Source organism: Piliocolobus tephrosceles, chromosome 11 (assembly GCF_002776525.5).
Source record: "Piliocolobus tephrosceles isolate RC106 chromosome 11, ASM277652v3, whole genome shotgun sequence".
Lineage (NCBI taxonomy): Eukaryota > Metazoa > Chordata > Mammalia > Primates > Cercopithecidae > Piliocolobus > Piliocolobus tephrosceles.
In genome coordinates, this window is record NC_045444.1 from 88,498,804 (window position 1) to 88,516,905 (window position 18,102).

Genomic DNA, 18,102 nt, shown 5'->3' on the forward strand with positions numbered 1-18,102 from the left:
ATGAATGAATGAATGAATGAATGAATGAATGAATGAATGAATCAGTTAGCCACTGACCTTTCTCAAGCCTTTCCTCCATGGGCAGTTGGTTGACCTTCAGTCTTGATGGTGACAGGATGTTGCCCAAGAAGGTGGTGAAAGATCTTAAACCCACATCTTCCTTATAAGGGTCTGACTTTCTAAGAGTATATGTTAATGAGCAAAGATGTTTTTGGTTTGGCTTTTTTTTTTTTTTTTTTTTTTTTTTGGTTTGGTTTGGTTTGGGAGACAGTATACTGAAAAAACTTTTTCCTCTCACAAAATATTAGGTTGGTGCAAAAGTAATCACAGTTTTGCCATTACTTTTAATTGCAAAAACCTCAATTACTTTTGCACCAACCTATAATTGCTCCAACCACACCAAACTCTGTGCAGATCAGTTTGTTCAAAACCATCTTAATCACTGTCTCCACCCTCCCCTTCCAGCCTCATCTACTATATTCCAGCCCACCCCTTGCTCATGTCTTTGATGGTCTAAAAATTCAGTCTTCATTCTTTTCTTTCCAAACTTTTGCTCAAGTTGCCCCCAAATATTTAGAATAGCTTTAAGTTCATCTTTTCTGGAACATTTTCCTTAATAAATCCACCTCATTGCACACAACCGCCTAGATGTAGCCTCAGCCCCATTCCTCTTTCTCTTTCTCAATCCCGCTTTTGTGATTATTGTATTTATCTGCATCTGTTTTCTGTTTAGCTCCCAATATACTAGTCCTAGAGAACGTCTCATCTCCATCATATGTCCAAGAAAAGCGTGCTGATTGACTGAATACCTCAGGTGCCACAAAGGAAAGTTCTTTAGGGATCATAGTTGTTGTTGGTCTTTTTTTTTTTTTTTAATTAAAAAAAAAAACTCTTGAGTAAAGGAAGGAATATGATCCGTCTGATCTTTCTGAGACTTCCAGGCTCTGTCAACAACTATTTGGAAATAAATTCTTAGGCAATTAGATCATGATATCTTGCTTTCAGACAGCATAGGGGAATGAATATAAACCTTCAGAAGAAGAAAAAAAAAAAAAAAGATGTGAAGACTAGAGCTGGAATTTGACCCTTTTGGTCATATTGGGATATTGCAACATTTAGAAAATTGAAAGTCTTGAGAAAGGAAAAGTTAACTTGGAAGGATACAAGTCAAACCATTGGATATGCCCTCCAAATTGCTTATCCTTGATTCAAATCCTTCATGTACTTCCCTAGTCACAATGCCAGATATAGAAGTTTTCTCTCAGAAGTTCTTTTATTCAAAAGTTTGTTTTACAAAGAAGTTCAAGGATGTTTATGCCAGTGATTCAGGTTGGGCATCAAGTCCCATGTAAATTTAAATTCCTGGTCTCTTTCAGAGTTTCTGTTTAGTATTTGTTCTTGTTCTAAATGGATTTTTACCCTCAGAAAATATTTTTTGGGTGTTTTTTATATTTTTAGACAGGGTCTTGCTCTGTCACACAGGCTAGAGTACAGTGGTGCAATCATGGCTCACTGCAGTCTCAAACTCCTGGGTTCAAGCTATCCTCCCACCTCAGCCTCCAAATAGCTGGGGCTACAGGCACGAGCCATTATGCCCAGCTTTTTCTTTTATGAGACGGGGTCTCCCTATGTTGCCCAGGCTGGTCTCAAACTCCTAGACTCAAGCAATCCTCCCACCTAGGTCTCTCTCAAAGTGCTGGGATACAGGCATGAGCCACTGCACCCAGCCTTTCTTGATTGTTTGTTTGTTGTTGTTGTCATTTGTCATTGAATTAGTATCCTTCCCCCTTGCAACTCTTTCATAGTATGGTGGTTTTAAAATACATCCACAAATTATTTGACACGTCCCCCTTCAAAAGGGAAAAACTAAGTCTTCTCCCCTTGAGTGTGAGTGGGATATGATGGCTCACTTCTAAATAAAGATAGACTATGGCAGAATTGATGGTATGTGACTTCTGAGACTGGGGTCCTAAAAGGCACCAAGGCTTCCTCCTTGCTCGCTCTATCTTGGATTACTCACTCTGGGGAAAGCCAACCACCATGTCTGTGATGAGGCCATTCAAGCAGCCTATGGCAAGCAGTCCACGTGGCAAGGAACAGAAGCCCCCTGCCAACAGCCAGAATGAACTTCCCAGGCTTGTGTGGGAGGTGCCTTGAGAGGAGATTCTCCAGCCCCAGTCAAGTCTTCAGATGACTGCATCCCTGGCTGACATTGTGTCTGTGATCTCATGAAAGGCTGCCCCAGAACCACACACCTAAGCCACTCCAAGATTCCCACAGAAACTGAGACATAACAAAGGTTTATTGTTTTAGGTTTCAGGATCATTTGTTTTGCAGTAATAGATAACTAGTATTCTAGATAACTAGTATTCTTGGTGTCATTTTGTGATGGTCTGTGATTTGGTTGACAGAAAGGTGAGTCTAAGAATATCCCAGCTGGTCTCAAAACACTGATCATTTAGGGGTAAACACAGGCTAAGTGATTGACTTTCTCTGTTCTCTCCATTTTTCCTTTGTGATAAGTTGGTTGTGGGACCCCGTGAGTAAAAGAATCCTTCCATGTTGGTGGGGTACTGTTTAAATTATGATTTTCCTTAAGTAGCCCATCTGTTAGTAGCTGTTACCTTATTGATGATGCCGAGAGATGTAAGGGAGGAGAATTAATTTCGATAAGGCCATATGAGGAAGAAGAAAAAACTCTGGTTTTATTCCCACCTGTACTGCCCAGGATTTCTGTGATCACAGGCAAATAACTTCATTGCTTTGGACCTCAGCTTCCTCATATGGAAAAAGAGGAGTTGGTATCAGATTCAGTCCTCACAGCACATGTCCCGTCGAACTCCAATTCCTCAGAAGGTTAATAGGCATTGTATAAAAAAGGAAAGGTTCTAGGGCCAGATACATTTGGAAACCAGTGGACCAAAGTTAAGCAGATCCCTTACCACAGGACTTCCTAGAGCCTCCAATACGCTGATGTGCACCTTGGTTCTTCAGGATGGGGATATGCACTGTTTCCCAAATTTATTTGATCACTGAATGCCTTTGTTTTTGGTAAAGCATCATGTGGATCTAAAAAATTTTTGGCAAACTTTGGAAAATGCTAAACTGATGATTTCTAAGGTTCTTCTAACATGGCATGTTTCTAAATATGCCCCTTTCCCCAAGGAGATTCTCTCAGTGAAGCAGTTCTTTTGTCTAAATCCTGAAACAGGATTTCAGTCATTCAATCATTTGTGACTATTATTGTTTTTATTCTCTAAACATCAATTCTGAATCACAGGGTCCACAATCCATCCATCTCTGGATAGGAAGAAATACAGGAAGATAGGAGCCCCACGTGGTTATAGTGTACCTTGTCCCTTATGCCTTTTCAGTGTTTTTCATAACCCTCATGAGAAATAATGTTGGCAGTTGTTACCAGTACTAGTGATCTCAGGTCAAATGTTTGAATAAGGGAAAAATGGGGCTGGATATGGTCTCTGGGCACCCAGCGTTTCCTTCCAGTGGGCCCTCCTGTACTACAGAGGCTAGAAGGCTAAAAACTACATTTCCCAGATAACCTCTGCAGCTAGGGGGCTGGATGCAAATTGTGTTCTGCCAATTAGATGTGCTTGCATGAGATTTGGAGGGCAGAAGTGAGGCAGAAGCATCAAAACCCTGGACACTGAACTCATGAAGACTGAGTATAAGAGGCAGTTACTCTATAGTAACTCTGTTTCTTCTTTAAAATATCTGGGCAGTTTCTATTCTGGGCTGAAACTACCTGACTAAAAAGCTCTCCTTACAAAAATTACAGGAGATTCCCATCAGGCTTGGCATGGGGCTAAGTTAGGTCTATCACATGTACCACAGTGTTGAGTGGGTGTAGAAGGGCAGGCTGTGATAGCTGTGCTTGTTCCAGCCTTCAGAAGGAAGCAGGGTTCTTTCCCTCACTGTAGTGAGACCAGCAAGGCCTCACAGCCCACTCTGGAAGGTGTCCTGATAGCCACCAGTAGAGCGCTGCTAAAACGCAGTAGGGACTCTCCTTCATTTCCTTTGACAAAAACCTCTTGTGATTCCTAGAAACACAAAGACTTCCCTACCTCATAGGTAGCTAAAAAGGTGGCATCATCACCACTTTATGGCTTCCGAAGAAGAAATATATCAAGAATAATAGCTTGCAGCCAGGCACAGTGGCTCATGCCTGTAATCCACTTTGGGAGGCTGAGGAGGATGGATCACCTGAGGTCAGGAGTTTTGAGACCAGCCTAGTCAACATGGTGAAACCCTGACTCTACTAAAAATACAAAAATTAGCTGGGCATGATGGCAGGTGCCTGTAATCCCAGCTACTCAGGAGGCTGAGGCAGGAGAATTGAACCTGAGGCAGAAATTGCAGTGAACTGAGATGGTGCCATTGCACTCCAGCCTGGGCAACAGAGTGAGACTCCATCTCAGGAAAAAAAAAAAAGGAAAAAAAAAAAGAACAATAGCTTGCTTTGAATCCACTAGCTATTCATTTTTTGAAGAAAAAAATCAATATAAAGTACTGAAGAATATATAATTTCTTTTTTTTTAAGATGATGGTACTTATGTCACTTTTTACGGAAGCTGTGAAGCTATGAATTCTACCTCCCTTGCATTTGTTCTGTTTCAGGGAACCCTAGAGTCAGGAGGGAACTTAGGCATCACCTTCATCAGTATTTAAGCAAAGGAATCATTTAATCAGACTTTCTGAGGATACTAGTAAATAAAACAGATAAAAGCAGAACTACCTGGTTGAAGTGGAGATGGTCTAATTATGTCCCTCCCAACTTCTCTGCAGCCCAACTAACTCTTCCCCTCCTAAGATGGTTCTAGGAGTGGGGGTGGGGGGGCTATGCAGGGCCACTAGAGCTATGCGACAATTAGAAAACCTGCTGGGCCAGGCACAGTGGCTCATGCCTATAATCCCAGCACTTTGGGGGGCTGAGGTAGGAGGATCATGTGAGCCCAGGAGTTCAAGATTAATCTGAGTGATATCGTTTAGCTGTGTCCCCACCCACATTTCATCTTGAATTGTAACTCCCACAATTCCCATGTGTCATGGGAGGAACCCAGTGGGAGGTGATTGAATTATGGGAGCGGGTCTTTCCTGTGCTGTTCTCCTGATAATGACTGAGTCTCACGAGATCTGATGGTTTAAAATGGGGAGTTTCCCTGCACAAGCTCTGTTTGCCTGCTGCCGTCCATGTAAGATGTGACTTGCTCCTCCTTGCCTTCTGCCATGATTGTGAGGTCTCCCCAGCCACATGAAACTGTGAGTCCAATTAAACCTCTTTCTTTCGTAAATTGCCTAGTTTGGGGTATATCTTTGTCAACAGCATGAAAACGGACTAATACACTGAGCAACATAGTGAGATCCCGTCTCTGCAAAAAGTTTTAAAAATTAGCTGGGCCTGGTGTGCACACCTGTGGTCCCAGCTACTCCAGGGGCTGAGGTGGGAGGATTGCTTGAGCCTGGGAGGTCAAGGCTGCAGTAAGCCATGGCTGCACCACTGCACACCAGCCTAGGCAATAGAGTGAGACCTTGTCTCAAAAAGAGAAAAGAAAACCTCTGATTTTATGGATAAGGAAACTGATGCCCAAAGAGGTATGATTTGCTCAAAGCCACACAGCTTTTATATGGCAAATCCAAGGCTCAAGCCCAGATCTTCCTTCATCCAGTGAGGCCAGAGCTTTTCCCATTGCATCACACAGACTCTAGTCCCTCTTATCCAGGTATTCAAGCTCAAGGACCAGTTGAAGTTCCCTCTCTACTGTGATGCCTTACCTGACCACTTCAGCCACAACTATTGCTATTTCCTTACGTTCCACTCATTGTTACCACCTGGGCCTCTTACCAAGCACTCCCTCACATCTTTTATCCTTTTTACTATTTTTCTTATTTCCCCTCCTAGATTGAAAATTCCTGTGAGTAGATCCCCCTCATCTACCTCTGAATATCCCAGAGAACACATCTTGTATTCCCAGAATATTTCTCATAATATTGACTGAATATTATGAATATTGACTGAATAATATTTACAAAAGGAATAGTGGAAGAATGTGTTCAGCTAAATTCTAATAATAGATCCCCCCCACCCTGGATTTTAGCTGAACACATGGCTGCCTACAGAGAGATTATGCTTCCCAGACTCACTTGCAGCTAGGTATGGCCACGTGACCAAGGTTTGACCAATGGGAAGTGAATGGAAGTAACACATGCACATCCAGGTCATTTCCTTAAAAGGAAACTGCCTTTCCCCTTCTCCTTCTCCTTGGACTTGGTTGTGATAATAGCTTCAACCATGTAGAAGAGAACAATTCTGTATGGGATGATGAGTACTAAGATATTAGGAACCAGGGTGTTCAGGTAACTTTATGGAGCAGAGCCACCCTGATCAGCCTGTCTGCCTACCTCTGGATGTGTATGTGCAAAAGGATGTGTATGTGCAAAGGATGTGCAAAGTATGTGCAAAGGTTGTGCAAAGGATGTGCAAAGTATGTGCAAAGGATGTGCAAAGGATGTGTATGTGAAAAGGATGTGTCTGCCTACCTCTGGATGTGTATGTGTATGTGCAAAATGTTTATCTTTTTGGGTCTCTTGTCTTACAGCAGCTTACCTTGTGCCTTAACAGAATGCAACTATAATATCTGCCAACATACTTCACATTGCTTTGTGAAAATCAAATCAGATCACACTTGCTCTCCATCTTATAAAGTATTAAGTAAAATTCCAATACGAAATATCATTGAACCTCAAAGAAGGCCCATTACCTGTGTGTTTGATTCATTTGATACAATGTACCAAATGCCTCCCATATGCAAGGGACATGGAAGGATGTTAATATTGAGAGCAAACACCCTCAGGCACCTTGCTGTGCATGTCATCTTGTTCCCTTATCCCAATGATCCTAGGAAGTGAGTATTTTCATTCACATATCATAGGTAAAGAGATTGAAACACAGGGAGCTCACTTACCTGGTTAAGGGCAGAGCTGGGCTTCATTCCCAGGCCTATCTGTCCTCACTCCACATACCAAGGCTACACCCCAGGCACTGCAGTCACTGCCCTCAAGGACCTCACAGTCCACGTGGAGAACAGATTCACAAGCCAATAACTGTACCATAAGGCAGAATGAAATGAGTGCCATTACAGAGGCCTAAGAGCACAATCCCGGGGCGTTCCAGGAAGGGCCCATTAATTGCAGCCTAGGAAGGTGGGAAGGGCTTTTTACAGAGGAAGCTCCATTTGCACTGACCTTTGAGAAACAAGAAGTAGATAGAGAAGGGGAGGGCCAGCCAGCCGAGACACTAGCATGAACAAGGACAAAGAGGAACGTAGAGAACACATGGATAATAAGGAGCAGCACGGTGTGAGTGGACTGTGGGGGGGTTTCATGCGGGGGTGAGGAGAAGCTGGGCCTGAAAGGCAGACCCCAGGGCCAGACCAGGGAAAGCCTTGTGTGCCAGGAGAGAACTGAAATGCTGCTGTTTAGGCAACAAGGAATCAGATGTTTGAGGAGGGATGTCATGCAACCCAACGCGTGAGCTAGCATGAAGGAACAGACAAGAGAAAAGGCAGAGGGCTCAGGCTACTGCAAAATCAGCCGGACAGCACTGGGTGAGGGCCCGAGTGGAAGGCAGTGAGCAACCATGCCTAAAAGGCACGCTCCCCAGGGCCGCTGACTGCACAAGAGCATCTCAACCAGCACTCTGAGATCTGGGCCGCCCATGACAAGCCTGTTTGTAGATCCTCTTTATAAAATTGGCTACAGAGCTCATCTCCAATCTTCTACTCAAATTTGTTTTTTTTTTTTTTTTTTTTATGAGACTGAGTTTCGTTCTTGTTGCCCAGGCCGGAGTATGGTGGTGTGATCTCGGCTCACTGCACCCTCTGCTTCCCGGGTTCAAGCGATTCTCCTGCCTCAGCCTCCCAAGTAGCAGGGACACCACCACGTGGTGCACAAGTAGGTGCACCACCACGCCCGGCTAAATTTGTTGTATTTTTAGTCAAGATGGGGTTTCACTGTGTTGGTCAGGCTGGTCTCAAACTCCTAACGTCAAGTGATCCACCTGTCTCGGCCTCCCAAAGTGCTGGGATTACAGGTGTGAGCCACCTCGCCCAGCCTAAATTATCTTTATTCTGATTTTACTTTCAGTTAAGAAGGTTACTTCGGAAAGGGGAACATGTGTGTCTCCTGTATTATAATTAAGCTAAAACAACAACTAGGGCCTGGAGCCCACATTGTCCCCACAGCAGCACCCACAGGGCCACAGCTCTGGCAGCCTCCCTCAAGCCAAGTCAGTCCCACCAGCACACAGAAAAAAATAGATCCCCATGCCATATGCCTCTCAGCTTGTCAGCAATGCAGTGTGGCTGTTTTCTGGCTCCTGGGCTGTAGGGGAAATGGTTGAGCTTCCTAGCAGGCAGCTGTGGTAAATAATGAGTTCTAAGGAAAACCCTGATAGCAAACTTCTTGGAAGCTACGAGGCAAAGGGCAGGGCGGTGGCGGTGACAGACGGTGTTTGTGTAACCCTCCTCCACCCTCTCACCTGACACACACAGTTTTCTCTTTCATGACTGATTTTTAGCCTCTTTTTCCCTTTCAACCGCCGACCACTCAATTCTTTGAGGGAAAATTAACATTCATTATGCAATTTATCTCTCTCCTTTTAATCCAGAGTGTCTGTCTCCAAGGTCCCTACTCAATAATTAATGTTTGTTCTCATTTCCCATTCTCCAGAGCATCTATTCTTGAACCGTAGGGTCAACAATTAACACTAATTACGGCTTTTCCTCTCTCCAGTGTTGATGCTCAGAATCCCAGGCCGCCTGCTCAGCCTCAGCCATCCGCGTGCACGTGACAGTGTGTGTGCCCTGAGATGCAGGAGCACCGAGAGGCAGGCTTTGCCAAGCCCCACCGTAGTTTAGCAAATCAATAAGACCCAAACATTCTTTCTTGGCATCCTCTCTAGTCTATTTGTTATCGGTAATGAGACAATGAAGCAAAAAAATAAATAAATAGAATTATTTGGAGATGAGTTTGGTGGCTAGGTAGACTAGAAGATCTCTAAGTCTTTTCCGGTTTGAATTTTCTAGGATTCCTTTTTTTCTTCTCTATTGCTCTCTCCCTGATATTTCACATCTCCCTCTCCCTTCTCTCTCTCTGCTTCTCTCTCCCTCTCATACAAACACACCAAATTTCCCTTTAAAAACCTTTCTTCCCGCTGGGCACAGTGACTCACGCCTGTTATCCCAGAACTTTGGGAGGCAGAAGCAGGTGGATCAGCTGAGGTCAGGAGTTCGAGACCAGCCTGGCCAACGTGGTGAAACCCTGTTTCTACTAAAAATACAAAACAATTAGCCGGGTGTGGTGGCAGGCGCCTGTAGTCCCAGCTACTTGGGAGGCTGATGCAGGAGAATTGCTTGAACCTGGGAGATGGAGGTTGCAGCCAGCCGAGATTGTGCCATTGACGTCAGCCTGCTGACAGAGCGAAACTCTGTCTCAAAAAAAAAAAACCAAAAACCCTTCATATAGTACCCATGCAATTGACCTCTTTGCTATTACCTCTCCCTTAACTTTCACAAGTCTGTCATTCTAATTCTCATCAGTCATTAAGACAGCATTGTTTTAACTAATTTTCATTTTGACTGACAAGGACAGCTAAGAGAATAATTCTCACCCCAGGTGACTAGCAGATCGCAAAAAAAAAAAAAAAAAAAAGAAAGAAAGAAATTCATCAGGGGCTGTGAAAAAGCCTGTCTGTCTTCTGGCTAGAATCAGACGGACTAGAATCCCTCCTGGCTCCCCTGGTCCAACACTCTGTTTGTGCTACAACCGGAGAGGGGGGCTTTTTGTGCTTGTCTGTCATCCCCCATGGCTGCACACACTGAGACACAGCTGCTGTTCAAATCTGGGCATCTTGCAGCATGTGTCAAACGTTAACTCTTTCATGATCTTGTTTTGTCAAAAGTTCTCCTTACAGAATTTTATCATCATGGACCCTACAGAATTTTACCTTTAAACATCTTGGATAAAAACCTTATTTTCCTCAATGCTTTTTTAATCCTAGATCAACCTTCTCTCCAGAATATCATCTGTGGATTTTCAAAAACATCCAATTCAAGGCCGGTGTGGTGGCTCACGCCTATAATCCCAGCACTTTGGGAGGCTGAGGTGGGCAGATCACTTGAGGTCAGCAGTCTAGACCACCTTGGCCAACATGACGAAACCCCACCTCTACTAAAAATCCACAAAATTAGCCAGACGTGGTGGCACATGCCCGTAATCCCAGCTAGTCAGGTGGCTGAGGCAGGAGAATTGCTTGAACCCGGTAGGCAGAGGTTGCAGTGAGCCCAGATCGTGCCACTGCACTACAGCCTGGGCAGCAGAAAGAGACTCCATCTCGAAAAGTAAAAACAAACAAAAACCAAAAACAAAAAATCCAATTCTTTGCAAAGCTTAAACATCGAGGCAACCACTTCATGTTTTCTCCTGTCTTCGGATAAGGGAATAAATTTTTACAAGACTTTTTCCCTCTCTCAGATAAAATATCTTATTGTTTTTCAGCCTGTGAATCTGTCAATTCAAATATCAGCCATGAAGAGGACGGGCCTAGTAGTCAGCATTTCCTGAAAGGTAAGCTTTTCCCCTAAAAAGTTACCTCTACTTCTCTATGTAGTTTGACTCATGATCATATTATTTCATATATAGACCTCCAGAAACCCACAATTTCTCCCCAAATATACCAATAAGTAGCAGAGAGGATTACTTCTTGGAAAGCCTGAGAGATGTGTTGTTCTCATGAGTTACTCATGGGCAGCCCCGTGGTCTGAGTGTAAATATTAGTGAGGAAGAGACATCGGATGGAACCAAGTGCTTATGCTTAGCTGGCCTGGGGAAGGATAATTTGCAGGGATGTCCTGTGGGTCCTGAAGGTAATCCACTGCACAATTCCCTAAATAATGAGGTAGACATTTTCCCCTGGAGTTGTGCATCCCTCACCCTGCACACACCACAAGCTAGGAGCCGATCTGGGAAAGACTCAGGCTTGTATTTTCAATAGAGGAATGAGGCCAGGTCTGCCTCTCCTCAGATTCCTTTTCTATTTCATTTCCCCCGTGGAGAGATCTGCAAACACTGGGAGTATAGGTTGACTTTGTAGCTCATCCTCCACCCACAGATATGGCTGCTGCTGCTTCAGACCAAGGAAAGGATGATGACCTGGAGACTGTCTCTCCTAAAAATAGTCTTTGATTAACAGAGAAATGTGTGTGGTCTTCCTGGCTGCTTTTTTTTTTTTTCCCCCAAGATGCAGTTTCGCTCTTGTCGGTCTCGGCTCACTGCAACCTCTGCCTCCCAGGTTCAAGCAATTCTCCTGCCTCAGCCTCCCGAGTAGCTGGGATTACAGCCGCCTGCCACCACGCCTGCCCAATTTTTGTATTTTTAGTAGAGACGGGGCTTTACCATGTTGGCCAGGCTGGTCTCAAACTCCTGACCTCGTGATCCGCCCGCCTCAGCCTCCCAAAGTACTGGGATTAGAGGCGTGAGTCACCACTCCCGGCCTCCTGGCTGCTTCTTTTGGGGCTGGGCAGCAATGAATCCTGCATGAGGAAGCTGCTGAAGGAACAGGCAGGAGGCAGTGCCACAGATTAAGGGCTGTAGGCAAATCAGGGTGGAAAGATTGTGCCAGAGGAGATTGCAAAACTAAGAGAAAATGCACAATCATATCCTTGCCAATCTCAAAATCTGTAAACAGAGAAATACCTTGGAGTCTGGCCCTCTGCAATCCCCCCGCCATCTTCCTTGGGCAGACATCCTGACAAAAGTAGAAAGAGTTTCCGTGCCGTTTTTGCTCCGTCTCATGCATTGGTTAGAACTGGGCCAGAACAGCTCTTAAATAGGAGCCCTTAGTAAAAATGATGATGATGTTGGTGGTGGTGGTGGTGACAGCTACTGTTGTTATATATCCCTGATATGCCAAACATCATGCTGAGTGCTTTGCATTCATTATTCCATTTCATCCCCACAGCAACGATAGATAAATCCTATTATTATCTTCATTTTTCATCTAGGACAATGTGGCTCAGAGAGGTTAAGTGACTTGCCCAAGGTCACACAAAGTAGTGAAGTTAGGATTTGAAACCAAGGAACCTATATATTTATGACTAAGCATGGTTCATAGTGGCATCAGTCTAAAGAGGGGCAATTCCATCTGACAACATATGAGAGTTTAGGAAGTCCTTGACTTAGTAATGACCCATGCAAACAAATGGCTTCTGTCCAACCTCTGTTTCCCCCTCCAATTCCCCCTATTCAGCATCAGACACCCTTTTGTGGGTAACACTAAAAAGGATTTGCAACTTTCAGAGATATCATAGGGAGAAGAGGAGAAGCTGGAAAAAAAAAAAGTAACAGTTTGGGAGAATCAAAGTCCTGAAACAAATTTTCAAGCAAGATAAGCCTGATTACAGGCTAGCTCTGCAAACCAAAATATTCCTTCTAATAGCACCTAAAATGTTACCATTTCTCTTCATTCTACCATTAAAATCTCACCAATAAAAGACTTACCTTGGTTTAAGAAGTATCGTCTTAAGATTCTGAAACTTCAGAGAGGTGAATAGTCTGTCACACTTTAGTAAAAGTATATTTAATCAGATAGTTGCTCTCTTGCAGCCTAGCTAGGAACAGCTGCTCTGAGGGACTAAAAATTCTGATGGGGTGGAAACAAAGGTGAGTAATTTGGAAGTACATAGAGCTTTAAGGGTTGAAACATGCCTGGCCCATGGAGTGCCCCAGGGGGCTCGGATGAACAGCAGAACATCAGCTGCATGGAGAAGGGGACACTAGAAGGAGAAAAGTACAGAAGGGGCCATGACAGCACACCAAAGGCTAACTTAGCCTTTTACAGGGGGCCTCGCAGTAAGCTCTAGATCCAGGAAAAGGAGAGAACGTTTTGATCCTTCTTGCCTCTATTCCTAGTAACTAAAAGACCTTGGACTAATGCAAATCTCCTTCCTATTTCCAAGCTTTAGAACATACTGTTCCCTCTGCCTGGAGCACAGTTCCTCATCTCCTCCTATCCAACATTTTTTAATTGCGGAAGAATACACATAACATAAAATTTGTCATCGGAACCATTTTTACTGTACAGTCCAGTGGTGTTAAGTACATTCACATTATTGTGCAACCAGTCTCCAGAACTCTTTTCATCTTGCAAAACTGAAACTTTATACCCATTAAACAACTCCCCCTTCTCCCTCCCCTAGCCCCTGGCAACCACCATTCTACTTTCTGTTATCCCCGACTTTTACCCCTTGTCCTAGTTAACTCCTGCTAATCCTTCACTTCCCGATTTAGTTCTCAAACTGACCTCCCCATGAAGAGTTGTCTGCTTTCCCCTCGCCCTCCCCCCATCCCTGCCGATGGGGTGACACCCACCCTCCACGCACGTGTGCACAATGAACCATGCTTACCCAGTTACAGTCACAGCGGCTCATTCACTGCATTGGCCACTGACTAGACTTTTCTCTCCATGGGACTGCAAGCTCTCTTCTCTTCTCTTTTCTCTTCTCTTCTCTTCTCTGCTCTTCTCTTCTCTTCTCTTCTCTTCTCTGATCTTCTCTTCTCTTCTCTGCTCTTCTCTTCTCTTCTCTGATCTTCTCTTCTCTTCTCTTCTCTGCTCTTCTCTTGTCTTGTCTTCTCTTCTTTTCTTTTGACAGGGTCTCCCTCTGTTGCACAGACTGGAGTGCAGTGGCTGGATCTCATCCTGGACTCACGCGATCCTCCTATCTCAGCCTCCTGAGTAGCTGGGACTATAGGTGCTTGCCATCATGCCTGTCTTTTTTGTTTGTTTGTTTGTTTGGTAGAGATGGGGTCTCACTATGTTGCCCAGACTGGTCTCCAACTTGTGGGCTCAAGCCATCTTCCCACCTCAGCATCTCAAAGTGTTGGGATTACAGGCATGAGGCACCACACTCAGTCACTAGACTGCAATCTTTTTAAGGGCAGGGGCCCACCAGCAACGCTATTACCTGGTAATATGCTGCTAACACACACCTACTGTCAGTGCAGCATAAGCATTTAATGATTGAAAGGTTTAGCTACAATATGGGTGAAATAGGCTTTTTTTTTTTTTTTCAGGTTGACTTGGAAATTTAATCACTATGCAAAACAGTCTCTGCAGGAAAATGCATTCCACATATAGGCATAGGGTGCCTCTTTCACAACTTAGAACCTTATTTGTTTCCTTGATTTGCCCACTGACCTTAACAAAAACATTTTTACATCACTTTGTGCTTAATATTCCCCATTTGTTGCTAAGGGAATAGATATAATATTACTTTGAAAATATCTGGGCCAGGCGCAGTGGCTCACACCTGTCTGTAATCCCAGCTATTCAAGAGGCTGAGGCAGGAGAATTACTTCTCCTGCCAAAGGCAGGGTTGCGGTGGCAGAGGTTGCAGTGAACCGAGATCGCACCATTGCACTCCAGCCTGGGCAACAAGAGCAAAACTCCATCTCAAAAAACAAATAAATAAATAAATAAAATACCTGATATCCCCCTGGAACTGAGTTCAAAGACCAATTTAAAACATCTATTCATTGGAACACCTATAGAGCTTTCATAAGTTTTTTTTTTTTTTTTTTCTTTTTTTTGAGACAGAGTCTCACTCTATTGCCCAGGCTGGAGTGCAGTGGCACAATATTGGCTCACTGCAACCTCCACCTACCAGGTTCAAGTGATTCTCATGCCTCAGCCTCTCTAGTAGGTGGGATTACAGGTGCATGCCACCATAATCAGCTATTTTTTGTAATTTTAGTAGAGATAGGGTTTCACCATGTTGGCCAGGCTGGTCTCGAACTCCTGACCTCAGGTGATCCACCTGCCTAAGCCTCCTAAAGTGCTGGGATTATAGGCATGAGCCTAGAGTTTTCACAATTTTTTGTTTTCTTTGTGATCATTTTGTTTTAATTAATATTTTCAGGTAAAAGTGATAGGATTCTAAAAGGATTGTGTAGATGGTAGACTTCTTTGGGTATTTGTGGACATGAAGGTTGATTTCAACTATTTGAAATGACCTCAAAAATCAGGGAACTGGCATGGTGTGGTGGTTCATGACTGTAATCTCAACACTTTGGGAGGCCAAGGTGGTAGGATTACTTGAGGCTAGGATTCAAGACCACCCTGGCCAACATAGCAAGACCCTATCTCTAAAAAAATTAAAATTAAAAATAAATAAAACATCAGGGACACACACAATTTGTCATTTTACAGAGGCATGAAGTCAAATCATTGATATTGCAAGGCTGGGAGACAGAAGACTATTACTAAGCTAGTGAGTGAGCCTAGCCAGCCTCGCAGCACTCACACATCTTATATTGTGGTCTATAATTCATTATAACATATGCAATAGCTCTTGTGCAGTTACTTTTCAACAGAAGAACATTGATTTCTTTATATATACATATATACACACACATGCATTTTTAATGGCCCTAAAAAAAAGCTGACTGTTGGGACTCGTAATGGAAGTAAAAGAAAGTGAAATGGTCTAACAATGTGATGGTTCTCTGCCAAAAAAATAGTTTAATAAATCACACTAAGCCTTTATTTATAGTCTCATTAAGAGTCTGAAGAACTCTCTCTCTTTTTTCAATTCTTCTTTAGTTTTATTACCAATAGATACACACTAGGGGTATTCACAAATCTAAGGATTCTTAAAATTCTCAGGATGTGTCCTTCCCAAGTAGCCAGGATCTGCTGTTCACTTAATGCGTGATATGCACGAGGGATCAGGACCTTGCCCAAGTAGTGAAGTAATACTTAGCACAATGCATTTTAAAGCAGGTATAGATCTTAGGATTTTGTGTGTGAGTTATATTTCTCAACCTATATTAAAGTTTAGAAGATTAAATTTTCTTCTGTCAGAGTGATCAAAAAATTATAACTTTCATTAACTAATAATTCATAAATAGTATTTTCTGTTTAATCACCCTTCAGACATTTGTGTTGTCTTCTCATCACAACTATAAAGAAGCATAAGGCCGGTCGCAGTAGCTCACGCCTGTAATCCCAGCACTTTGGGAGGCTGAGGCAAGTGGATCACTTGAGGTCAGGAGTTCGAGACGAGGTTGGCCAACATGGTGAAACCCCGTCTCTACCAAAAATACAAAAATTAGCTGGGCATGGTGGCAAGCGCCTGTAGTCCCAGCTACTCTGGAGGCTCAGGCAGGAGAATCACTTGAACCCAGGAGGCAGAGGTTGCAGTGAGCCGAGATCACACCACTGCACTCCAGCCTGGGCAACAGAGTGAGACTCCATCTCAAAAAAATAAAATAAAATAAAATATAAAAAAAAAAGAAAGAAGTTTTTTTGTGGCTTTCCTTAAGGATGTTTCCCACCTAGTTTCTCTCTTGCTCCTTTCGTACACTCTCTGTGGCCTAAGGATTTTGCTACTGTCTTGGTTTCCCCATAATCCCTCCTTTGAAAGTTAATGTAAACACCAGAATCAGACTGTGTTCAACAGAAAGAATCTGTGAGTATGTTTTTTTGTTTGTTTATTTTGAGACGGAGTCTGGCTCTCGTTGTCCAGGCTGAAGTGCAATGGCACAATCTCAGCTCACTGCAACCTCTATCTCCCGGGTTCAAGCCATTCTCCTGCCTCAACCTCCCAAGTAGTTGGGATTACAGGCGCACACCACCACACCTGGCTAATTTTTTGTATTTTTAATAGAGACGAGGTTTCACCATGTTGGCTAGGTTGGTCTCAAACTCTTGAGCCCAAGTGATGTTCCTGCCTCGGCCTCCCAAAGTGCTGGGATTACAGGCGTGAGCCACTGGGCCCAGTCTGTATGTTTTACAAAGCAGAGAGATATTGTTCATTCATTCATTCAACAAACACTAATTGTCCATCTACTAGTGACAAATACTATGGTAGGCACAAAAATACAGTTGAGAGACCATGTCCATGCCTTAAAGTGGTCCACAGGAGTGGAATGTGTTGAGAGCTATGAATGAGTTCAGACTGACTCAGCCTGGAGGTTGAGAAGGCTTTTGGAAGGAGAGAACACTTAAGCAGAGTTTCTAAGAATGTATGTGGGAACTATCTGAGTGGTAAAGAAAGGATGCTCTAGGAGAAAGGACAATATAAATGTGAGAGAGCATGGCAGCATGGAGAAACTGAGGCAACTTGTAAAGACTGTACCCCAGGGTACACGCAGGGGAGGGAGTGATGAAAAATACACCTTGAGAAGGAGGCAGAAGCCAGATCATGAAGGGCCATAGAAAGCAGCTAAGAGACCGGGTGTGGTGGCTCATACCTGTAATCCCAGCACTTTGGGAGGCCGAGGCGGGCAGATCACCTGAGGTCAGGAGTTTGAGACCAGCCAGACCAACATGGAGAAACCCCATCTCTACTAAAAATACAAAATTGGCCAGGCATGGTGGTGCATGCCTGTAATCTCAGCTACTTGGGAGGCTGAGGCAGGAGAATCGCTTGAACCCAGGAGGCGGAGCTTGCAGTGAGCCGAGATCATGCCATTGCACTCCAGCCTGGGCAACGAGAGTGAGACTCCATCTCAAAAAATTTTTTAAATTGAAAGCAGCTGAGGAATTTACGCCAATGGCAGTGGGACTCTGCTTACATAGGAATTGGCATCACCAGATTTTTATTTTATAGAAATGACTCCCAGCTATGTAGAGAATGGATTGGAGGAGATAAGACTAGAGACTGGGACCCCAGATATCTTTATTTGTTTGAGAGCAAGTGACCACAGATAATATTTTCTGGCCAGGTGCAGTGGCTCACACCTATAATCCCAGTACTTTGGGAGACCAAGGCGGGCAGATCACCTGAGGTCAGGACTTTAAGACCAGCCTGGCCAACATGGCAAAACCCCATCTCTGCTGAAAATACAAAAATTAGCCAGGCGTGGTGGCACATGCCCATAATCCCAGCTACTCGGGAGGCTGAAGCAGGGAGAATTGCTTGAACCTGGGAGACAGAGGTTGCAGTGAGCCAAGGTTGTGCCACTGCACTCCAGCCTGGGTGACAGAGCGAGACTTCTCTCAAAAAAATATATATATATATATAAATA

General features: G+C 43.9%; 1 protein-coding gene and 1 long non-coding RNA gene across 2 annotated transcripts in view; one reads left to right on the plus strand and one right to left on the minus strand.

The window, feature by feature from the left end:
• Positions 1-2,192, minus strand: part of LOC111545833 — a 35,642-nt gene extending 33,450 nt beyond the window's left edge. The window contains exons 1-2 of the long non-coding RNA XR_002732562.1: positions 2,021-2,192; positions 58-1,030 (exon numbers count right to left, since the gene is read on the minus strand). This is a non-coding gene — a long non-coding RNA (uncharacterized LOC111545833). The remainder of the gene's footprint in view (positions 1-57; positions 1,031-2,020) is intronic.
• Positions 1-18,102, plus strand: part of KIAA2012 (KIAA2012 ortholog) — a 138,612-nt gene that overhangs the window by 49,957 nt on the left and 70,553 nt on the right. Inside the window, exon 12 of the mRNA XM_023216912.2 lies at positions 10,573-10,641. Within this exon, the coding sequence (XP_023072680.1) occupies positions 10,573-10,641 (69 nt within the window). The remainder of the gene's footprint in view (positions 1-10,572; positions 10,642-18,102) is intronic.